The sequence below is a fragment of the Typopeltis vanoorti genome, chromosome 2 (genome assembly GCF_054136105.1).
Source record: "Typopeltis vanoorti isolate ZY-2024b chromosome 2, IOZ_Tvanoo_1.0, whole genome shotgun sequence".
NCBI lineage: Eukaryota > Metazoa > Arthropoda > Arachnida > Uropygi > Thelyphonidae > Typopeltis > Typopeltis vanoorti.
In genome coordinates this window covers 159900561-159926606 of record NC_143550.1, presented here as the reverse complement: position 1 = coordinate 159926606, position 26046 = coordinate 159900561, and the positions used below count along the sequence as shown (strand labels likewise).

Here is a 26046-nt window from a genome sequence, read left to right as displayed (position 1 = left end):
ACTTGACCCAAGACTAGAGACCACAGATATGAGAGTCCTGAGAAAGATTATAGGCGTGAACAGATGGCATCAATGGCAGTATCATATTAAAAACGAGGATATTAGGAAAGAACTTGGCATTATCAGCATCGAGGAATGCGTTAGCAGAGCTAATCTCAGGGGGTATGGTCACTTAAACAGAATGGGCGAGGAAAGATTAGCAAAACAAGTGTTCCCTGCCAGGTCGGCAGCAAAACGACCCAGAGGAAGACTAAGATATAGGTGGATTGATACGGTACAAAGTGCCTTAGGCGATAGAAATATAAGATCTGATAAGGTTGGAGTGATGACAAGTAACAGGCTGATTTGGAGGAAAATTGTAGATAGGAAATTAATAATGATGTAATTTTTTTTTTTCATGTAGTACTATCATATCCTGTACACCCCTTGAGGGTAAATGTCCGGAATTTGATGATGATGATAGACAACAGAATCAACAATGTTGATTCTGTTGTCTATGTTGTCTATTGACTTCCCTTCCTATCATATCTACTGATATGGTAGGAAGTCAATTGAATAAATCCATATGGAATAAGAGAGAAATTAGTCAGAACACTAAATTAGCTGTATACAAGACAGTGTTCAAACCAGTTTTAACTTATGGATCTGAGAGCTGGGTCAGAAGTAAAACACTTGACCAAAGACTAGAGACCGCAGATATGAGAGTCCTGAGAAAGATTAGAGGCGTGAACAGATGGCATCGCTGGCAATATCATATTAAAAATGAGGAGATTAGGAAAGCACTAGACATTGTCGGCATCCAGTAATTCGTTAGCAGAGCTAATCTCAGATGGTATGGTCACTTAAACAGAATGGGCGAGGAAAGATTAGCAAAACAAGTGTTCTCTGACAGGTTGGCAGCAAAACGACCCAGAGGAAGACCAAGATATATGTGGATTGATACAGTACAAAGTGCCTTAGACGATAGAAATATAAGATCTGATAATGTTGGCGTCTTGACAAGTAACAGACTGATTTGGAGGAAAATTGTAGATAGGAAGTTAGTAATGATGTAAATTTTTCATGTAGTCCTATCATATCCTGCACACCCCTTGAGGGTACATGTCAGGAATTTGATGATGATATTTTTAATTTTCGCTCCTGGAAAACTTGATGTTATAACTCTCCCATCTATGTGTTTTATTGTAGAGTCACCATACCAAACAACTTCTTTCTTTTACTAACAACATTACTTACCCTGATTTTCGTTATTTCCTGACTTGCCTGTTTACTTGCTTTGTTGTTTCTTGTTTTCCTGTTCATTTTCTTTTTCTCCCTATGCTCATTTAAACATCTCTCAACTTTTTGCAATTCCTGCATTGTCTCTCTGATGATCTGCTTCAACTTCACTATTTTGGCGGTTAATTCATTTTCGTTAACCTCCTCCATGTGCACAATAACCTCGTTGGCGTGGTTATTGTGCCATTTTAAATGGTTACTAAATATTAAAATATCTTAATAAAAATATGATATAATACTAAATACACTATAAAACACGAAAATCTACACTAGTGTACTACAAAACACTAATTTTCTAAGGGAAAACACGATAAAAATAGACAGAAATCACTAACTTTACAGGAGCACTATATTTGCCTACCAACCACTATGTATCCTTGAACCATAACCAACATTGTTAGCATTCAGGAACGTGTGGATGAGAATTAATCTAAGGTGGAAGGATCACGCTAATGTTTCATCTTTGTTTAGAGATGAAACACTAAATATTACCAAAAATTAAATAAATGAAAAAATAAAATTTAAGCTCAGAAATGAAATTATGCAAAACATGTTATATCACTGAACTATTACATATTACACCTATGCTTGCAGATAGGTGGATGATATGTTTAAACTGAACAGGGAAGTTGTTTATTGAAATTATCATAGTAATATGCAGTCCTGGTAAGAATTTACCAGATGAATTGCTTAGATATTATGAGAGGTATCCTACATGATCATTATTGTAAAAAGTGTTTGTGGGATGGCTTCAAACAGACTGTGCATAAAGCTAGGCAATCTGTTTTAGGGTTGAGAAAGAGAGAAACAAAGGCAGAATTGGTTGTGCAGTGAGGTGCAGCGGCAGTTAATTGCTGACTGAAAGAAGTTAATGCAGGTAGAAGCTAACAGCATCTGAATAATGAACAACAAATATAGGGAAATTAATTTAAAAAAAAAAAGAGCACAGAATGCAGCTAAAGAGAACAGTTTCAAAGGATTATATAAAGTTATTAATAAGTTATGTATCAGGAGAGAGAGAGAAAATGGTAAAGGACAAGATGCCATCATGACAAGGTGGACAGAGCATTTTTAATCTTTTAAACAATATTCAATCTTGTGATCCTGCTTACCTTGGTAATCAGACTAGTTCGACTTTTCAATCTGATATCGATTCTGAGGTTAGATTAACTAGAAATACTTGTATTTCATCATCATTATGATGAAATACTGAAGAAATGTTAAAGGGAGGTGGGGAGAGTATAGCGACTTGGTTGCCTGAGATTCTGAACATTTTCTATCAAACTGATAAAGTCCCTAGGGACTTCAGCTACAGTATAATAGTGCTTATTTTTAAGAAAGGTAATTGTATTTGCATAGTGTAAGAATTATAGGTAAATTAGCTTATTGTTCTTTTTCAAGTAAGGTTCTTTGCTTGTCATCTTCAGCAGGATAAAGGACCTTGTTGACAAGCATCTTAGATATGGAATATGAATTTTCACTATATTTCGATGTTTACAATTTCAGAAACCTGTGGTCACATGTTCTGTTGACTTCAATTTGTAAGAGTTTATGAAATGCAGGACAAACTTATTAGCATTATGGCTGCTTTGTATATTAAAAATGAGGCTTGTGTTTGAGTTGAAATTCTGTCATGTTGTACCATCGTTTTGTATTTTGATTATATAAGATTTGATAATGTTGGAGTCTTGACAAGTAACAGACTGATTTGGAGGAAAATTGTGGATAGGAAGTTAGTAATGATGTAAATTTTTCATGTGGTACTATCATATCCTGTACATCCCTTGATGGTACATGGCAGGAATTTGATGATGGTGTTTAAGTTGATAAAACATGTGAATAGTTTAAATTGGAGTGGTGTGTCTTCTTCAACCTTGTGTTCAGTATTGTAACTGATTTCACGATGAACAAGCAAAGGAACTGAGGATTAAAGTGGTCTAAGAATCTTAAATCTGACTTGGATTATACTGATGATGATGATGTGGCCTCATTCACAAATAATTTGGGAGAAATTAATTCCATTATTGCTTACAGTAGATGATGCCAGAGATTATCCAAGCTTATCAGTATTGGAGAAATACAAAGTATGAAATGAAAACAAATGATAAAGATAAGTCATTGTATTCCTTGAATGTGTGCCATAGAGTATCTCACTTCATTTATCTTGGTAACTGATTTTAGCAAGTAGAAGATTAGGAATGGCTTCTGGAGTGGCCAAAATTTTGAAAGGCAGTAGAATAGCAGTAAAAACAAAACTTGAAATATGTCATAGTCTGGTTCTCTGTTTTGCCAAGATGTGGACATTGTGTAAATTGGAGGCATGATGCTTTTTGATCAATGGTGTTTAAGTGGTAGTATCTTGGGAAGCTTCCTTGTTCACTTCTTAAAGAAATTTTATGGGTCTCAACTTGATGTAGAGAAGAATTTTTTGTTTTGTTTTGAGAGATTTATTAATCGCAATCTTTAATTCTGGACAAAATTTTGTCTTGCCGACCATTCTTTAACAAATGAGACATTGTAGAAGTGGTCAGCCATGTAAGTGATCCCAAAGGTGTTATGCTCCGAATGAGATGGAGTAATGATATCAAACAAAACCTTAATAGAATTAGTGTTGTTGTTTGAGGAACTTGTATATATGAATGCTTGTCTGAATATTTATGTATATGTGCAATCAATGGAAAAAGAAAAAGTGAGAAGCATGACTTCAGTCTGTAATAATCCTCTTTATATAAACTGTTATTATTATTAAATGAATAAAATCTTAAATGAAACGAAGTTAGATTATTTACCCCCAGCCATCTACCCATTGAAAATCTATAAACAAAAAGATGGTGGAAAAGATGGATGATAATTTTTTGACAAAAATTGTGATGGAAAAATTTTAAAATGCTATTTTCATTGTGATTTAAAGTGCAACCACCTGTTTTACATAACACTCAACACATAAATTTGACTTTAAATTTTTCTACAAGGTTATAATAAAATGCTACTTGGAATATATAATTCCAGCAGTTCTGTATTGCATCTGTGGGATTCATGGAGTTGCACACTATAAGATGGTAGCCACTCATCAACCTTGTGAATTAAATTACTCATCCACTTGTGTTTTGTAACTTGTACACTAACTATTGTGTATTTTGGCTAAAGTGCTGATTGAATCTCATGTTATGGTTTAATGAAATGAAGATGGTAAGAAATGAATTTAACAGAGATTTAATGATTTCAATATTTTGTCTGTTGCAGAGACATCATTGGGATACAATACAAAAATTGTAACTATGCACACAGACTTCACAAAGAATAAATGGAAGAAATTAAAATGAACAAAGCTTAATTTCATTAGTTGAGGAATGAGTATAATTTACTTAAATATGTAGTTTTAGAAAATTATTTTCATGTTTTAAGAAATAAGCATATTTAAATATTATACAGGCTGTTCAGATTCTTCTGAATATGTACTGCAATGATCATATGAATTATAATGATGGTACTTGCTGCAGCAGTCCTGAACATATTACCACATTGCAGATAATCACTTTTTCGGTGTTTGGTGTATGGTAAGTGTTTATTATTATTATTTAACAGTCTTGTATTTATGTTTATGTGCTGTTTTAAAATCATTTTAAGGTTTAATGGAAAAATATAGCAGAGGAACAATAAAATAATTTTTTAGATCCTATATTTTGTCTGTCACAGAGACATCAAGGATACAATCGCAAAATTGTACCATATATAAACAGAAAAATGGCTGTACCCTCTAGAGCAAGGGTTCCCAACCCTATGCCCGCAGGCACCATGCCGCCCATCGACCAATTTGTGTGTGCCCGCCGCTATTTAACCGTGTGCCGTATAGTTTGAAATAATCACGCAACAATTCATGGCATGCTATATGATGCATGCGTTAATGACACTTGATGAGTATTAAACGCATACAATGTAAAGTAGACGTGCATTCGAAGTTGTTCATTCCAGTTTAAGAACTGGAATATCATCATATTCTCCTAATTATAAAGCACGGGCCAATGAAATGCAATGCCAAAGATCACGCTAACTTACATATATATATTTAAATTTTTATATAATGTAAACTTTTAAGTAATAAAACATTTGGTTATAATGTAAACTTTGTATGTATTCATTTAACAAAAGAATTCAAAAAATTTGCTTGAAAAAATAGATGGTGCCTGTCGCCCTACCGGTATTTTAGAATGTGCTCTAGGAAACAAAAAGGTTGGGAACCCCTGCTCTAGAGGGTATAGTCATGGATGAATTTTCTTCCCTTTAGCCAATTTCTTTATGGAACATTTTGAAAAACATGCTCTTGGTATTGCTGTTCTCAAATCTTCTGTCTGGCTAAGATATATTTATGATGTTTTCTCTGTTTGTCCAAATGGCTACAGATGCATTAGACTCCTTCCTCCTCCACTTCAATAGCCAGCACCCCAGAATCCATTTCACCATAAGAAAAGAAAATAATAGCCTGTTTTTCTAGGCACCCTAATCACACATCTTCACAATGGCATCCTTTTTTTCTCAGTTTATACAAACTTTACTCACACAGATAGATATATAACTTTCCCATTATTCTCCCCCTTTCAATAGTATAGTGTTATTAATACCCCTATCAGCCGAGCCTCCAACCACTGTTCCACCCAGGCTTCCCTGTCAGCTGAACTCTCCTTTATTCACCACACTTTCTAGGCAATGGTTATAGTGCTAAGAAGATTAACAAATTGGTTTTTCCTCCTTTCTCCTCACATCCATCAGACTGCAATAATGCCATTACTGCCCCCTATATCTGGAGCACCTAAAAAAAAAATAGCCTGGGCTCTTAAAAAATATAATCTCTATACTGCTTTTAAACCTCATCTCATGCTGGCTGCCTTATCCTTTCTAAGGATCCACCACCTCCCCTCTCTGTTCCAGGTGCTTGCAAGATTCTATCTTCTTGCAAAGTATCTTATTATGTTCCAACTAGGAGATCTGCCAGCATCCATCTAGAAGAACACATATATCTGCTGGTCAGCTAAACCAAACTATGGTCAGTCTGGTCTAGTTGACCAGCTTTGGATGCCTTGCACAGAATGAAATGAAAAAAAAATACTGTTTCACCTCAGCAAATATAAACTTGAAATGCTTTAGGCTTTTAGTCTATTTTCCTTCCACTTATTGTTTTGAGTTATTTTATGTGTGCTTATACTGTTTTAAGATTGTATTCCTGATGATGTCTCTGTGACAGAGACGAGATATAGGATCTAATAAATTTATATTTTATTTCCTCTGTGCTGTATTCTTTCCATTAAACCTTATTATTCTTAAAGATATCAAAAATGTTTTAAGATATTAATATGCTGAAAATATGCATTTTGTGTGTGTGTGTGTGTACGCATGCGTGCACACACACAGAAAATGTGTACGCATGCGTGCACACAGAGGACTTGAAAAATTATGTGCTGGCTCATCAGTCAGGCAAACATCATATGTCAATCTGAGTTGAATGCCACAGTTGCCTAATATGTCACACTTGCACTTTTGTTAATTCTGTCACTAATATTTTACCTGAATTATGTAAAATATAAAAACTATAATTAAGTAAAATTAAAAAAATAATAAATAAAAACTTAATTCATGTAACAACCTGTGTGCTCAGCATAAGTGGCATTTACACTCAGCACTAGACCAACCGAAGAATGATCCAGGTTTGATTCTTGTTGCAAACTACAGGGATTTATTCTAAGCCATTCTTCAACTAGTTCCTGAATTTAGTTGATCTCTGGTGGGGACTAAAACCCGGAAACTAGTTTTCTGTCCTGTAAACTCAGTAATACAACCATAGAACATACACTATTTCAGACATTTAAAATATTGTGTTAGAGTTTGGGACTATGAGATGGTGGCATGGTAGCACTTATTAGCTGTCTCTTCACTGGATGCTGCTTAAAATTAGTGATAGTCTTGGATCAGCTATTTCTGATTGGCCACCAGCAGTAATTGAAATGCCTACTCAGTCTCCAAAAGTTTAGATAAGGCTAAAACGGCATCACCTACTCTCTATAAAGGAATAAAAGATGTTAGCTGATTTTATTTTATTTTTCCTGCTAATATCACTTAATGACTTTATATGTCATTGTCAACAAATGCTGAGGATAAAGAATTCAGGTATGCATTAACTACTTTAGTGGGTTTTCTGAATTCAGAATGGTTCAAAACATGGATCAATGAGGTCATTGATATTTTATGATGCAACAACAACTGAGAAAATAGTCGAAGCATTTAGATTGCATTTTTAGAATCAATATAAAGAAATTATGTATTATGGAAAAATTTAAAAAATGCAATAATTCTTTCTCAACTTTTAGCATATTTCATCATCATCAAATTCCTGACATGTATCCTCAAAGTGTGTACAGGATATTATGATAGTACTACATGAAGAACTTCTTACTAACTTCCTATCAACAATTTTCTTCCAAATCGCTAACAATGTCAAGTTCTTTCCTAATATCCTCGTTCTTAGTATAATATTGCCATTGATGCTATCTGTTCATGCCTCTAATCTTTCTCAGGACTCTAATAGCTTCAAATAGTGACATACATAGAGTTTTCTTCAAGTCACTTTTGCATTGCCAGCTCTGAATTAAAGTACAACTCTCCTATTAGGAACAAATATCTTTCCTTTCATTAGTTATAATTAATTAGAAATAGAAATTGTTAACATATTAAGAAGGAATTAGTAATTCTTACCAATGTTTCTCTTTGACAATAGCTCCTCATCATCTATCATCATCAAATTCCTGCCATTTACCCTCAAGGGGTGTACAGGATATGATAGTACTACATGAAAAAAAATTACATCATTACTAACTTCCTATCTACAATTTTCCTCCAAATCAGTCTATTACTTGTCAAGACTCCAACATTATCAGATCTTATATTTCTGTCATCTAAGGCACTTTTTACTGTATCAATCCACCTATATCTTGGTCTTCCTCTGGGTTGTTTTGCTGCCAACCTGGCAGATAACACTTGTTTTGCTAATCTTTCTTCGCCCATTCTGTTTAAGTGACCATACCACCTGAGATTAGCTCTGCTAATACATTCCTGGATGCTGGCAATGTCAAGTTCTTTCCTAATATCCTCGTTTTTAATATGATATTGCCATTGATGCCATCTGTTCACGCCTATAATCTTTCTCAGAACTCTCATATCTGCGGTCTCTAGTCTTTGTTCAAGTGTTTTACTTCTGACTCAGATACATAAGTTAAAACTGGTTTGAACACTGTCATGTATACAGCTAATTTAGTGTTCCCAATAATTTCTCTCTTATTCCATATGAATTTATTCTGTTGACTTCCACCATGCCAGCTTTGTTGATTCTGTTGTCTATTTCTATATTTAATTTACTATTTTCACTAAAAATCGTGCCTAAGTAGCTGAAATGTTTTATTTGTTCCACAGGTTCTCCATTCACAACACAGTTGACATTTTCAATGATTCTGCCAATTTTCATTGTCTTTGTCTTTTTAATGCTGACCTTCATACCATATCTATTACAACAGTTATTCAATTTAGTCAGAAAATCTTGCAGACTTGTAGCGGATTTATTTAGAAGTATAACATCGTCCGCACAAAGCAAAGAGCTGACATTAACATCTCCAATTTTGATATCATGTTTAATACCACTTTACTTCATAATGTGATACATATAGATAATGAATAACAGAGGCGATAATGTACATCTTTGTCTCACACCAGATTTAACATTAAACCATCTTCCTGTACTTCCTTCAATTCAAACTGCTGACTTACAACTCAAATAAAGACTAAGTATTGCTTGATAATGCCCTCGACACCATATAACTGTAGTGTATTGAATAGCTTCTCTCTTGGCACCTTGTCGTATGCCTTTTACAAATCGACAAAACTTAAAATACAGATCTTTGTTATATTCCAACTTTTTTGACTATTTGTCGTAAAGTGAAGCTCTGATCCTGATAGCCTCTATTTGGCCTGAATCCAGCTTGTTCTTCACCAAGCTTTTCTTCCACAATTCTTCTCAACCGTTTCTCAAGTATACTTGCATAGATCTTGCCAGGAACACTCAGTAGGGAAATACCTCTATAATTCTCACATTCAGTTTTATTTCCCTTTTTATATATGGGTACTATTAGAGCTCTACTCCAATCATCAGGAATTTGTCCTTCTGTCCAGGCTTTCTGAACTATTCAGTGCAGCCACTATAAGACTCTTATACCACCATACTTCAGCATTTCTGGTCGAATATCATCTACTCCTGCTGCCTTTCCACATTTGAAGCCTTTGATGGCTTTTTCTACTTCAAGTATGGATATGTATTCCTGACTGCATGCCTGGTCAATGTCTTTTACCACTGTGCTGACATCACTGCTTGTTTCATTTAGCAGTTTTTCAAAGTAATTACTCCATACTTCAAGAATATCTTTTTCTCCCGTTTTCATGTCACCTTTATCATCTCTAATTCCTTTTATAGCACTCTTTCCTCCATTCTTAAGCTTCTTCAACAACCTCCAGAATATTTTGCCACCTTCCTGATATTTATTTTCTATGTTCTTGCCAAAGTCCTCCCATGTCTTTTGTTTAGCTAGTTTTACACAGTGTTTAGCTTTCATACATTTGTCTCTGTATTCTCTAAGAGCACAAGCTGACTTATTTGCCAGAAACTTTTGATATGATTCTTTTCCTTCACTGCCTCTTTAACTTCCTGTGTTCACCATGGAGTTCTAATTTTTCTGTCCTTGCAGACAACTTCACCACATGCCTCTCTAGCTGAATCAAGCAGTGCTTTCTTCAAGGTTTGCCACTGAATCTCCAAGGTTTGGTTCCTGTTCTCAAACTCTTTCATTTTTCCTTCAATAATCTTTGTGTATTTTAGTCTACAGTTCACATCTGAGAGCTGCTTAACTTTTATTCGCTCTAAAACTTTCTTGCATGTTATTCTTTTCAATATGAAATTCAATTTTATCCTGCTCAAGACTAAATAGTGATCGCTTCCAATTTCAAATCCTCTGTACACTCTGGTGTCCTGCACCAGGGAGAAAACATCATTATCAACAATAACATAGTCAATGAGACTTTTCTTATTCCTTGCCTCTTCTCTCCATGTGAATTTGTGCACATTTTTATGTTGGAACATGGTGTTAGAGATAACTAGTCCATGTCCTGAGCAGAAATCCAACAGGTATTTGCCATTATTATTAGCTTTTCTCTTTTCTCTAAATTTTCCCAAATTATTTTTGTGTCCTACAATCATATTCTACTCTGCTATTTAGATCCCCAATAACGACCTACTTTTCCTTTTTCATTTTGTCAGTTTGCTTTTTCTAAAGTATCAAAAAATTCCTCCACTTCAACCTTAGTAGAAGTGGAGAAATTTTTTGTGGGACCTTCTGTGGGACCATATACACAAATAAGTCTTATTGTCCAGTTCCCCTTTCTGATATTTGCCCACATCACTCTACTTGAGATTACCTGCCATTCAAGAAGATTAGCCTCGTATTTTGTGTTGAATACTATGGATACTATTGATTGTCATTTCCTGAATATAACATTTTGTATTTATTGCTCAGAAAGATCTCGCCAGTTTTTGTCTTTTTTGTTTCAGTCATCCCTATTATGTCGATCTGGTACTTATTTAATTCCTCAGCTAGCTCCATTTCTTTGCCATTCAGGCTTCTTATGTTGATAGTACCGATCTTTAACTCTGGTGATGTTGAGTTGGGTGTGTGTTTTCAGATTTGTTCCAGTAGCTGACTTTTCGCTGTTTGCCCTGGTTCCGTGGCGAAAACAACAGGGGACTTGTTTAACCACGCGATGCCCCAGCCGGCATGAAATTTTGTCATGTTGTACCATCATTTTTTTATTTTGGTTTAACCAATAAGAATACAAGTATAAGTAGGGGATGGGAGTTAATCGACAGTGAGATGCGGTGATTAATACCATTGGAGGGTATTTTTTGAATTGGTGAATAGTCGTTTTTTTCCCCGTTTTTCCATTTTTGAGTACTAAATTGTTTCTCTGAATACGAGTGTACTTTAGTGGTTGTTTTTTGGAAGTTAGTTGCTGTCGCGATATAATATATTTTGGTTACCTTCGGAATCGAATGCAAAACAGTGGAAGACAAAACGAAGCTAAGTTTTCATTACTTATTTAGTTATATTTCATTTTATTTAGTGTACTTAAATGTTTTGTTTTGCTGGTAATTGTTTGTACTTTTTTTTTCTATTTATTTAACATAATTTATTAATTGAATAATTAACGATTACGCTACTCGGTAGTAAGGAATGATGACGGATTCAGCAGCAGTCGCAAGTGGCTATCGCCAAGTCCTCCACCATTTAAGAACTCAATTATTAGCAATATCAGAAGGGACTTTGTGGCATGCAGTACTTGCGGCATGTACGCGTCTCGGGAATTAGATATGTGGCTTGTGAAAGAGAGCGGAGAGCATATATGCGCAAAATGCAGGCAGTTGGAGGAAATAAGTGCATTAGAAATATCGATATCCGACTTTGTTGCTCCAGGAACGGGGGAATGAATGTAGGAAGACAAGTAGTGTGATAGGAGATAATGAAAAAAAGATATATATGAATGAGAAAATAATAGTTGATAGTGTGGATGGTGTGAGTGACTGTGAAAGTTTAGGAGATGGTTTTGTTTGGGAGAGTGAATTTAGATTAAGAGTGACTGACCTGCAGAGGGAGCTAGATGAGTTGAAAAAGGAGGTGGAATGTCTTGTGAATGAGAGCAGAAGTATGAAAGATAAGATTAGGGGAATGGAAGAGATAAATGCAAGGAGAATCAGAGTAGGAGAGAGAGAGAGAATTTAGGGAGTACGAGTGAGAGGTATTGGGGTGCTAGAAGAGGAGAGAATGGAAACAGTAGAAGAGAGGGAATGAGAGAGAGGTATGGGAATGCTAGCAGACGAGAGGATGGAAACAGTAGGAGAGACGGAATGAGAGAGAGATATGGAATTGCTAGAAGAGGAGAGAATGGACGGTAGGAGAGATGGAATGAGAGAGAGGTATCGGAATGCTAGAAGATGAGAGAATGGAAACAATAGGAGAGAGAGAGGTATGGGAATGCTAGAAGAGAGAATAGCAGTAGAGGAGAGGGAATGAGAGAGACCTATGGGAATGAAAGAAGATGAGAGAATGGAAATAATAGGAGAGAGGGAATGATAAGAGGTATAATGTATGGTGACTCAATGATCCATGGTGTTCAAGATAGGATGCGTGAGGAGTGTTTGCCAGGAGGAACAATAGAAAGGGTGGCTATGACAATTAAGAGAGGTGAAATGGTGGATGAGATGATTGTGATGGTAGGAACGAATGACTTGAGTGGTAATGTAAGTCGGGCAGCGAGAGATATGAGGTTTTTGCTTGAGACTGTACGGAAGAAGACAGAGAGAGGAAAAATAGTGTGTGTGTGTGTGTGTGTGTGTGTGTGTTGCCTAGGTATGATAATGATGAGCTGAGCAGAAGAGCGGTGATATTGAATGGCATAATAGCAAGAATGCGCGACAAGAGAGGACTGGTATATGTGGATGCTTGGAGTGCGTTTGAGGAAAGAGAGGAATTGTATGCGAGAGACCATTTACATTTGAATGAGGAAGGACATAGGCATCTGGAGAGATTGCTGTTCTGAACGAGTCAGTGTGTCCCAGGGAGAATGATAGCAGGTGTGGCCTCTTGTGGGAATGGATACTTGGGAGAGGGGAGACGAAGTCAGGTAACACTGAGCCCAGTGGAGTCTAGAAGGGATAATGCTGGGTATACAAACAATGGCATTTATATGCTTTATACTAATGCCAGGAGTATCTGGAATAAGGGAGAGGAATTAGTGGCGCAGATAGCATCAGCCTGGCCAAAAATTATTGGGATCACTGAGACGTGGTTGACAGAAGGGGATATAATAACAGGAATAGAAGTCACTGGGTATAGCATTTTTCGTCAGGATAGGAGGGGAAAGCGTGGTGGTGGTGGGGTACTGCTTATGATAAGTGATGACCTATGTCCTCTAAGAGTGGAGGCTTTGGAAAGAAGTGAGACAAATGATTTTGAGAGCATATAGTGTGAGGTAGAGGTAGACAAGACAGGATATTTAGTGGGGTGTTGCTACTGACCCAGGAGCACGGAGGATGGGGACCAGGAGATGTTTAGACAGCTAAGTTTGGCAAGTGCAAGAAGAATGATTGTTATGGCAGATTTTAACTACAGTAGTATAAATTGGAGAGAGGAAGATGCATGTAGCAATAGTGGAATGGAATTTCTAGAATTCTTTAGGGACAAATGTCTTAGGCAACATGTAACAGAGGGAACAAGAGGTTCCAGAGTTTTAGATTTGGTTATAGCATCAGAAGAGTTGATAATAACTGAGATGACATCTCTCCCACCAGTTGGAGAGAGTGAGCATATGGTTTTGACTTGGAAAATGAATAGACATGCAGGAGTATCAAAGAGACAGGAACTTATGTGGAATTATAATGCAGGTGATTATAATAGTCTTAGACGTCAACTTCGGAAAGTTTCATGGAGGGAGGAATTGGAAGGCCGGGATATTGTTAGTGCATGGGAAATTGTGAAAGAATATTTGTTAGCAGCAATGGTAAGTTGTATACCACGAGTGAAGAAGAGGACACAATTTGGAGTAAAGTGGATGACAAACAATATTAAACAGGAATTGCATGTGAAAAAGAGGCTATGGAAGAGCTATAAGGAGACAGGTGAAGAGAGGATGCGTGAAGAATATAAGACACAGGCCAGAAGAGTGACTAGTGTGGTAAGGAAAGCGAAACTTGAATATGAGAGGAGATTGGCCCTAAGATCCAAAAAAAATCCTAGGGAATTTTTTAGCTATGTGGCCAGTAGGAGGAGAAATGACTGTGGAAGAATGATATTGTGGGATAAAAATGGGAATAGAGTGACTGATGCAGAGGACATAGTGGAATTGTTCAATGACCACTTTATTGGAGTATTTCATCCTGGAGGAGTCAGTTTTAATGCTAGAGGGATAGGGCAGGTTCAAGGTTTAGAGGTACAGGAGGAGAGTGTGTTTCAGATACTGAGAACTCTGGATGTCAATAAAGCTTTGGGACTGGATGGTATTTCACCACGAGTTTTGAGAGAATGTGCTAAGGAACTGACAGTGCCTTTAACCTGGCTTTTCAATGAAAGTCTGGCTTCTGCAAAGGTGCCCAGGGAATGGAAGGAAGAATTATAGACACTTCCACAGACTGGAAGTGTCTAATTATAGACCAGTCTGTGTGTCATCAGTAGTTGTTAAGATCTTGGAGAAAGTAGTGAGGGACCGTATACAGCACTGGGCAGATGAGGGTAATGTTATCTGTGAGAGTCAACATGGATTTGTGAAAGGGCGCTCTTGTTTTATCAGTATGCTAGCCTTTTATAATAAAGTTACAAGAGCATTAGATGAGGGAAAGGCATATACCCGCAATTTTCTTAGACTTAGCAAAGGCATTTGACAGGGTGCCACATGATAAGCTGATATTTAAGTTGCAACACATGGGTCTGGATGTCAGATTGGTCAACTGGATTCAGGATTGGCTCTCTGATAGGTATCAGAGAGTTGTGTATGGTGGAGCAGTTTCAAGGAGACAGAAGGTTACAAGTGGGGTCCCATAGGGCTCACTAGGACCTATATTGTTTAACCTTTATATCAATGACATTGCCAGTGGATTGCAAGGGGATATTCAGTTGTTTGCAGATGATGCGAAGCTGAGAAGGATTATTAGTAATAGTGCAGATGTGGTAGCCCTGCAAGAGGATTTGAATAAGCTAGATAGATGGGCAAATGAATGGGGGTATCAGTTTAATGCAGCAAAATGTAAGGTCTTGAGGTTTGGGAAACATCGATGGGATGCTGCATACTCTATGGGAGGAGTTGTACTGGAGGAAGTTGGGGAGACAAGAGATCTGGGGTTGATGATTGATAGAAACTTGAAGTTTAGGGGACATAGTGCAAAGGTGGTGAAGGTAACACAGAGGATTGCTGCAATTATGAGGAGGACACTGACCTGCAGAGATAAGAGGGTTATCATTCCATTGTATAAGTCTCTGATCAGACCACACTTGGATTATTGTTCTCAGATTTGGTCCCCAGGATTTGAAGGGGATAAATTAACTGTGGAAAAGATACAAAGACAGATGACAAAGATGGTCTCAGGACTGTACAAGGATAGTTATGAGAATCGGCTGAGGGAATGTGGACTGCGGAGTTTGGCGGATAGAAGAAGGAGAGGTGATATGATTGCGACTTTTAAACTGTTGAGAGGTGGTTACAGGGTTGACACTGGGGAGTTCTTTCACTTTGTTGAACAGCGGGAAGGAGTGATGACAAGAGGCCATCCCTGGAAGTTACAAAAGGAAACTGTGAGCAAGAGGGTGAGGAGTAGTTTCTTTGTATGGAGGGTGGTTGAGCCGTGGAATGCATTGCCTGATAGAGTGGTGAGGGCGAGAAAGGTCAATGAGTTTAAGGAGTGATATGATAGACTTTGGGTTTCTTAGGGGGAACCTCCCCTCGATGAGTCTTGACAGACTTTATGTTCTTGGGAAGGACCTCCCACGGTGAGTCTTTTGACTCCATGGAGGCCTGAATAATAATAATACAATTTGGCCAGGTAGATACCCAACAGGGTGAACCACGAGAAGATGAGGATTGGACATTGAGTCAGAAGCCCTGGTCCATTCTCCGAAAGGCTGTGTGGAGGTCTCCTCTCAGTTATGCAGCTCTGACCCTTAAGCACCCCCTTTAACCAAGCAATAGGAAAAGAACAAGACATGATAATTACTACAGTTAGTGAAAATTTTCATTTCTAATTATGTTTATAAATCAACATGCATATTTCTTATTGTATAATTAAGTTAATTGTAGCAGTCAGTTCTTTTGATCGTATAGCTGCTCCAAATATAATTCGATTTCTTTCAGAAACTAATTTAAAAAACAAAAATTATAGTTTATGGTCTTTCGTGATTAGCACATGCTTACTTGATGTTAATTTTTAAAAAAACTATTAGGATGTTTGTCAGACTGATCTTTTATTTGGTAAGATTGAATATTTCTTTTCATTTCTGCAGTTGGAAGAATGGAAAATTTTACTTATCCTAACTTAAAATATTTAGCAATTGCAATACATTTGCACTCTTTTATTTATTTGCTTATGTTCTCCCCCCCCCCCACCACCTTTCAGAAACTGCAAAAATCATGATTATAAGTATTATTTCTGGGAAACTCCCATGTTACTCCTTAGAAACTATTAATTTTTTCAGCTATTTTGCCTGCTTTTGTTTAGGAATGCTCCTTTTTTAATGTCATTGGCTTTTTTACCCAAGAATTCTTAGGGCATTGCAGATGTATTTTAGAGACAAATATGTGTAGCATAATAGAAGAAAATTCGCACATACGTTTTCTTGGATGTTGTTTCCTGTCTTCTTTCTGCTGTTATGGTGTTGAAAGGGGAGTGGGGGGGGGGGGCTTATGCAATGTGGGAGAATTAATTTGAAAAAATCCGTTTTTCTTTTTTATATATATAATATATATACATATATTATTTTTAAGGATGGGCGGAGCACTTTTTTGGTAGGGTTGGAAAAAGATGAAAAAGGGGGCTGAAAATAGAAACCGTTTGTTTAGAGGAACAGCAAGGGATTATGGGAAAAGGTTCTGGGGGAGGGCTAATGGGGTGCGAGCCGTTTTGACCGTGTAGGTCGTCGTCTGAATTCATGGTGGGAGTAGGTGCTATGTCGTGTTGGCTTGGTGTTTCTGCCTTTGAGGTGTTTGTGTTATCGCCTATTGATTGGAGTTGTGACCTAATTTTTATGTTTTGGAGCTTGCAACACTCAGAGATTATGTAGGGTCGGTGGACGTTGATTGAGTTCTTTTCACATTTTATGACTATCGTTTCCGATATTCTAAGCATTGTTTCATTGTCTTGTCTGCTTGTCTGTCTATTATGATGGCCTTGTCAATTTGCAGGGTATGTTTCTGTTCAGGGGCATGAACTGCTATTTCTGTTTTCTCCCTGTACTTTGTATTCTATTTTTCTTTTTGATGTTGTGTTTTTTAGTGTTTAATTGTTCTGGAATAGGGATGTTACAGTCACAGAGGTGTTCTTGTAGTCTTGCCCATAAAGACCTGATGGTAGAATCTGTGTAGGTGATATCAGTCTTTTTTGGCAGAGAAATTTGTAGACTACATTGTGGTGTTCTAATATTTTTTTGTGTGTGTGTGAGATTTAGTAGGTTTTAGAAGATTTGCTAATTTTTGGTTTGTGGTGAATACCAGTTTGTAGTCAGTATGCTTAAAAATGTATTGTAGGATTTGTATGTGTTCTGGATGTATGGCAGTTTGATAACTTTTTGTGTTGGGAAGTTTGCTTTGGTTTTGACGGGTTTTATTAGTTGTGTGGGATAGTTGTGATTTTTAAAAATCTGTGTTAGTTTTTTTATTTCTGTGTTGAGATAATTATGGTTAGTTGAAAACTTGTAAGCATTTATGAATTGTGATAGGATGACTGATTTTTTAACAGATTATGAATGGTGTGAGTAGAAATGGAGATGGTTTCCGATATGCGTGGGTTTGTGGTATATTTTCGTGGCTATTTTGTTGTTTTTTCTGATTAATATCAAGTTTAAGAAATTGATGGATTTGTTCTGTTCAGTTTTTCTGGTGAATTTTAGTCTGTTCCTGTAACTGTTAAGGCTTGTAAGGTGGTGATGTGTGTTGGTTCTCCAGTGCACAGAATATCGCCCATGTATCTGCTGCCATAAAAGGTGATGCCATGGGGGGTGGGGGGAGTAGGAGTGATTCTGTGTGCTAGGAATAATTCCTCTAGTTGTCCGCTGATATGTTTTGGCCCATAGGGAGTCTGAAAATTTGAATACACATGTCGTTGTTGAACTTGAAGAAGTTTGCTGAGATTATTAGTTTAATTAAGTTTATAATATCATTAGGTGTTAATTTTGTACGAGAGTGCAGGGTGTGGTTTCTGCGAGTAGTGTGTGTACGATGTCTATTGTTCTGGGAACGTCTACATTAGTTTATAATGAAGCTGCATCTAATGAAGTGAGGATGTCTTCCTGGGATAGGGTTATGCTATTTATTTTTTGGAAAAGGTCGTCCGTATTTTTTATCATAAAATTAGACATAATTAATGGTTTGAGAAGTTTGGCTACAAATTTCAATAAAGGTGTTGTGGTGGTGTTTTTGTAGGAGACTATTAGCTGTATAATCATGATTAGGAGTCTTCAGGATCAGAGTTTTTTTACTTTAATGACAATTAGCTAAGAATTCATGATAACATGTGAAACTTAGTTCATTTTTATAGATCTGGAAAAGGTAAGTGTTAGGGTACCAAGAGAAAATCTGGTTAAAATGTTGTGATTATAATGGTGTACATGGGATATTATATAGAGCAATATATTGCTTATGTTAAGGTTGTAAGTTAACTATTACAACTGAGGGATATAAGAAAAAATTGTTTAGTGTAAGACGAGGAGAGGTTCATGCAGTCTTCACTTTCCTTCATTAAGCCCATTATCAAAATCAGATATATTAAACTCAGTTTTAATTGTATGAAACTGATGTTATGCTCTCCCTCAATAAATCCATATGTCTTCATACCTCTAACTAATAGAAAGTAATTGCTGCAACAAATTTAGTATAAAAATCAACAATAAAAATACCGACCACAAAAATAGGTAGGAACATGGAATATATCAACAAAATTCTTAATGAAGAAATTGTAGAACAAGTAAAATATTTCAGTTATTTTGGCACATTTTTTAGTGAAGGTAAGTTATATGATTATGGAAATAATTTATAACATAAGCTACTATAGTGGAGGGAGAGTTGAATACATTTGTGTGAAATAGAGAAATTAGCCAAAACACTAAACTCAGTATTCAAACCAATCTAATTAACTTATGGATTCAAGAGTTGGGTTAGAAATAAAGCATTTCATCAATGAAACCATAGATATGAGAGTTCTGAGAAAATTAGAGAAGTGAACTAATGCCATCAATAATAGAATTGTATTACAAAGGGAGATATTAGGAAGAAACCAGGCATTGTTAGCATTCAAGAATGTGTAAGGCAGTACTAATCCAAGATATGGTCACTTAAACAGAATGGGAGAGGAAAGGTTAGAACATGCTTGATCCCAATATAGTGGGAAAAGACTTAGAGGAAGGCTAAGATCTGGATGGATTGATGCAGTTAATATTACCCTAAAATGTAAGATCTTGACAGTATTAGGATCTGACAAAAGATTAATTTTGAGGAAAATGTTGCTTGGACGCTAGTAATAACGTAAATTTAATCATGTAGCTATAATGGTATCCTCTTTATCCATAGAGGGTAATACAGAAGGGATTTTTTTTTTTGTGTGTGTGTGTGTGTGTGTATCATCCACACACACATGAAAGACCACAGGACCTATAGCACACATTAGTGCTGTGTGTGGGCAAGAGGAATAGAAGAGAGAAGGAGTCTGTTCACATTTTGCTTGAACAGCTGAGGGTTGTAACGGCTGAGGGGTATACATAGAGTGGAGCATAGTTTTTTACATGGAACTAGGAGGTAAGTTTAAATGTATTGCCATTGTGTTGGGAATGCTAATACTGTTGTATGAATCAGCTTAAGTATGATGGATATGTTACTGGTTTGGTGAGACCTCCATAATAAATATGATCCATGGAGGTATGTTAATTGCAATTAAGCCATTGAAAATTAGGATATAGTATATGAGGGTGGTCTTAAAAGTTCTCTGCCTCGACCATAGATGGCAACACTGTCGGCAAGACTTCTTTTTTTAAGTTGGTACATTTGTCATAAGCATCCATGTGAAATTTGCAAGTCATTCTATCAAGTAGTTTGTTTTGTACAACTGTCTAAAACAAAAGTGTTGTCTGTATCCCTTGAAATGGATAAAATTGAGTATTGTCCTGTTATAAAATTATTTGTAAAAGAAGGTTTAACAGCAAAAGAAATTCATTCGAAGTTCATAAAAGTTTATGGGCACTCTTCTCCTTCATTTTTGACAATTAAGAAATGGGTTGCCAAGTTTAAACGTGGCTATACCCAGCCTTGAAGATTATCCACATGAAGGATGTCTAAAAAGTGTAACAATGCCAGAAATCATTGATCAAGTGCACGATATGGTATTGGATGCCTGGCAAGTCAAAGTGTGTGAAATTGCTGAGACTATAGGCATTTCAAAAGAACATGTAGGATATATTTTGCATGAAGAATTGCATATGAAAAAGCTTTGCACAAGATGGCTGCCGTGCTTGCTCACAGCAGATCAAAAATGCACTCCCATGAAAATCTCTAAACAGTCCTTGGAGCATTTTAACAAGAATAAAACTGATTTTGTGCATCTATTTATTACTATGGATGAAACTTGGATTCATCATAATATACCAGAATCCAAACAGCAGTCAAAACAAAACAGTTGATAGAAGCCTGTTGTTCAGCTCCAAAGAAGACAAAGTCGGTTCCATCAACAGGAAAGGTCATGGCATCAGTGTTTTGGGATGCTAAAGGCATTTTGTGTATTAATTATCTTGAAAAGGGTAAAACAATAACTTGGGAATATTATTCCAATCTTTTAAGCAGACTAGATGAAAAAATTTGTGAGAAAAGACCCGGTTTGCAGAAGAAAACAATCATCTTTCATCAGGACAATGCATCTGTCCACAAAGGTGTTTTGGCAATTAGAAAATTAAAGGATTTTCACAATGAATTGTTGGAACATCCACCCTATTCCCCAGATTTGGCTCTCTCTGACTTCTATCTATTCCCAAAATTAAAACTCTTCCTCGCTCGTCAGTATTTTTCTTCGAATCAAGAGGTGATTGCAGCTGTAGAGGGGTGTTTTGCAAATCTTAATGAGAACCACTACACGGACGGGATAATGACGCTGGAGCACTGCTGGAATAAATGTATTCGTCTTGAGGGCGATTATGTTGAAAAATAAAAATAATTTTGAAATTATAAATTCGTTTATTCATTATGCCGAGAACTTTTCAGACCTCCCTCATATGTAAGCTAACATGTTTGCACATCTTTATGCTTACAAATATATTTTTTTAGTGGGATATTAGCCATTGCCATGATGGTTCACAGGAAATGGAAGATTAGGCTACAAGTAAGGAGATATGCTCTCTTAGATGGAGAAAATCAAGGTATGCAAATGTAACTTTCTTTTCTTTAGTAGAGTAGTTTCCAGATATTTTTCCAATATACATTCCATTTAAATCGTCTTTTTCTTTCACAAAACTTTCTCAAGCATTTTTTCATCAGCTTGCCTGTTTTCCTTTTGTTAGGGGTTGCATTGTGCGGAGTATACTATTTGTTTATTTTCACATTAATTAAAAATCAGTGATTTCTATGATAATTCTATTGTATCTGTTCCATTTAACTACAGTTAATGTATAACTTAATAACACTTTATTAAAGTTAATAAAGTAGACACAGTAAAATTAGTTTATTAAATTAACTTAGAGCTAATATTTTTCAAATGTTACACTAGCATTGTCAGAACCATATTGGACAAGATAAATGATCAAGGTAATAGTTTTCAATTCATGTAAAAAAAAAAAAAAATTCATATTTAGGTGACATCTCAGTTAATAATTTATTACTATGGCATAAAAGAAATTAAATTTACTGTGTATTGTTATCAGATCAGGCAAACTTCAACCTGTTAATACAAAAAAAGTATTAACAGGTTGAAGGGACAGCCATGGGCAGACCTGTTTCACCAAACCTAGTAGTTTTTAATGATTCAGAGTGAACACCAGCGCTTTACATGACATTGTGCTTCCTCGCACCTTGTTTTTGGCATTTTGGTCTATCTCTTTGAACGATCTTCAAATTTTTTGAATGCTTAACATACTTAACACTTGCATAAAGGATAAAAGCAATAATATAATTTAAGTATATTTTACTTTGTTAACCATGTGTGTGTGTGTGTGTGTGTGTGAGTGAGAGAGAGAGGAAGTTGTTACAACTATCTCCCCACCATGTGTTTTAATAATATGGTGATACATCATTTTCTTATTTGTATATGGAAATATGACTTTTAGTCCTCAAGATCTCCACAGATCTAGCTCCCACCTTGATCTGACTGAAGAAGGTATTATTATTATTATTATTTAAATAAAAATGCAGAGTGTTTAGTTTGAGATAATAGTACCAAATTCCTCCAAGGCTGCAAACCCTAGGCTTTGAAATTCCAGAATGTAAACAGGTGAGACAAGTAACTAAGGTTTTAAAATATATACTAGAGATCAATGAGATATATTCCTTCAAGCCATATGCCAGGAGGAAGTATATAATTGTAGTTTAAGATGCAGAAACCAGGAATAAACCGGTTTCCAAGGTAGTGCAGTAATACCTGTAATGGTAGGAAGCTTGGTGAATGTATAGAGAACAATGATGAAATCATTGTCCAGATATTCTCAAATTCTCAAAAAAGCACTCTGAGGGTGCTTAAGGGTCAAAGCTGTATAACTGAGAGGAGACCTCCACATAGCCTTTAAAGGAATGCGAAGAACCGACCAGGGCCTTTGATCTAATGTCCAATCCTCACCTGCTCGTGGTGCACCCTGTTGGGTATCTACCTGGACACTGAATGAACGAGGATGGGCTGGCAATTTGGGATTTAGCCAACCAAATTGTATTCTTATTGGCTTAAACCAATATACAAAATGATGGTACAACATGACAAAATTTCATGCCAGCTGGGGTACCGCCTGGTTAAACAAGGCCCCCATTGTTTTTTGCCAGGGAACCAGTGCAAACAGTGAAAAGTCACTTAAATATAAAAAGCCAATAGGCTTCATTTCAGCGATGTAAACATTATTTACTAAATATTATTTATAGCAGAGTATATAAGTTCTTTTCGCTATACACTTTGGTATTAATTTGGTCTAGCTACTCACTGATGAAGCCTCAAAAAAGGCTGAAACCGGTCTGCGTAGTGACCTCCCACCATAATGTAATAACAGCATACATTTCCTAGGAAATGTGTTTTTACATTATGTAAAATACCTAAGAATAGCAATCAGAACTTTACCACCTTTGCTACGAGTTGTCCGGTATTGTACTACGTACTAAGGTCACTTGCATTAGCTCACGCTAGTGATCGCCAATACTTTATAGTTTACTATATTCGGCATGAAACTCTCTGATTCCAATCTTTGAGTTTCTTATTCGGTTTTAAAACAATGTGGAATTTAATATCCCCTTAATTTAAATAGTGAAAAGTCAGCTACTGGAACAAATCTGAAAGCACACCCCAGCTCATCATCACCAGAGTTAATGATCGGTACTACCAACATAAGAAGCCTGAATGGCAAAGAAATTGAGCTAGTTGAGGAATTAGATAAGTAATAGATTGACATAATAGGGGTGACTGAAACAAAAAAGACAAAGTGGTGAGATCTTTCTGATCAATAAATACAAAATGTTATATTCAGGAAATGACAATCAAGGAAAAGAAGGAGTATCCATAGTATTCAACACAAAATATGAGGCTAATCTTCTTGAATGGCAGGCAGTCTCAAGTAGAGTGATGTGGGCAAATATCAAATGTTCCTGGCAAATAAGTCAGCTTTTACTCTTAGAGAATACAGAGACAAATGTAAGAAAGCAAAACACTGTGTAAAACTAGCTAAACAAAAGTCATGGGAGGACTTTGGCAAGAAGATAGAAAATAAATATCAAGAAGGTGGTACGATATTCTGGAGGTGAAGAAGCTTAGAAATGGAGGAAAGAGTGCTGTAAAAGATGTTAAACATGATAAAGGTGACATGAAAACGGGAGAAAAAAAAGATATCCTTGAAGTATGGAGTAATTACTTTGAAAAATTGCTAAATGAAACAAGCAGTGATAGCACAGTGGTTAAAAACATTCAACAGGCATACAGTCAGAAATACATATCCATACTTGAAGTAGAAAAAGCTATCAAAGGCTTGAAATATGGAAAGGCAGCAGGAGTAGATGATATTCGACCAGAAATTCTGAAGTATGGTGGTATAAAAGTCTTACAGTAACAGCACTGCATAGTTCAGAAAGCCTGGACAGAGGGACGAACTCCCAATGATTGGAATAGAGCTCTCATAGTACCCATATATAAAAAGGGAAATAAAACTGAATGTGAGAATTATAGAGGTATTTCCCTACTGAGTGTTCCTGGCAAGATCTATGCAAGTGTACTTGAGAAACGGTTGAGAAGAATTGTGGAAAAAAAGCTTCGTGAAGAACAAGCTGGATTCAGTCCAAATAGAGGCTGTCAGGATCAGATCTTCACTTTACGACAAATAGTGCAGAAATTATGGGAATATAACAAAGATCTGTATTTAAGTTTTGTTGATCTGGAAAAGGCATTTGACAAGGTCTAAGAGAGAATCTATTCAAAACACTACAGTTATATGGTGTAAATATGGCATTATTTCAAGCAATACGTAGTCTTTATTTGAACTGTAAGTCAGCAGTTAGAATTGAAGGAAGTACAGGAAGATGGTTTAAATCTGAGATAGTTAAATCTGGTGTGAGACAAGGATGTACATTATCCCCTCTGTTATTCATTATCTATATGGATCACATTATGAAGGAAAGTGGTATTATACACGATATCAGAATTGGAGATGTTAATATCAGCTCTTTATTTTATGTGGACGATGTTATACTTCTAAATAAATCTGCTACAAGTTTGCAAGATTCCCTTCTAAATTGAATAACTGTTGTAATAGATATGGTATGAAGGTCAGCATTAAAAAGACAAACACAATGAAAATAGGTAGAATTGTTGAAAATGTCAACTATATTGTGAATGGGAAACCTATGGAACAAGTAAAACATTTCAGCTACCTAGGCACCATTTTTAGTGAAGATGGTAAATTAAATAGGAAAATAGACAACAGAATCAACAAAGCTAGTATTGTAGAAAGTCAATTGAATAAATTCACATGGAATAAGAGAGAAATTAGTCATAAACCTAAATTAGCTGTATACAAGACGGTGTTCAAACCAATTTTAACTTATGGATCTGAGAGCTGGGTCAGAAGTAAAACACGACCAAGGACTAGAGACCGCAGATATGAGAGTCCTGAGAAAGATTAGATGTGTGAACAGATGGCATCAGTGGCAATATCATATTAAAAACGAGGATATTAGGAAAGAACTTGACATTGTCAGCATCGAGGAATGTGTTAGCAGAGCTAATCGTAGGTGGTATGGTCACTTAAACAGAATGGGAAAGGAGAGATTAACAAAACAAGTGTTCTCTGCCAGGTTGGCAGGAAAACCACCCAGAGCAAGACCAAGATATAGGTGGATTGATATGGTACAAAGTGCCTTAAACGATAGAAATATAAGATCTGATAATGTTGGAATCTTGACAAGTAACAGACTGATTTGGAGGAAAATTGTAGGTAGGAAGTTAGTAATGATGTAAATTTTTCATGTAGTACTATCATATTCTGTACCCCTTGAGGGTACATGTCAGGAATTTGATGATGATGATATTCTCAAAATGGGATAGTCAGTATTATAAAAAGGGTTCTAGTAGTAAGACTTATACGTTGGTTAGACATAACTGGTAATTAATTTACGGAATTAACAACGCATATAAAGTAAATTAATTAAAGATAACTTTAATGAATCACTTCTATATTTCGGCAATGTCACATTGCCATCTTCGGGAAC

The 26046-nt window shown here is 36.1% G+C and overlaps 1 protein-coding gene across 2 annotated transcripts in view; it reads left to right on the top strand.

Moving 5' to 3' along the window:
- LOC150109573 (N-acetylneuraminate (7)9-O-acetyltransferase) overlaps nucleotides 1-26046 on the top strand; it is a 181487-nt gene that overhangs the window by 48899 nt on the left and 106542 nt on the right. For both annotated transcript variants that reach the window (XM_090409091.1, XM_090409082.1), the window contains exons 6-7: nucleotides 4711-4835; nucleotides 21427-21518. In XM_090409091.1, the coding sequence (XP_090265217.1) occupies nucleotides 4711-4835; nucleotides 21427-21518 (217 nt within the window). The remainder of the gene's footprint in view (nucleotides 1-4710; nucleotides 4836-21426; nucleotides 21519-26046) is intronic.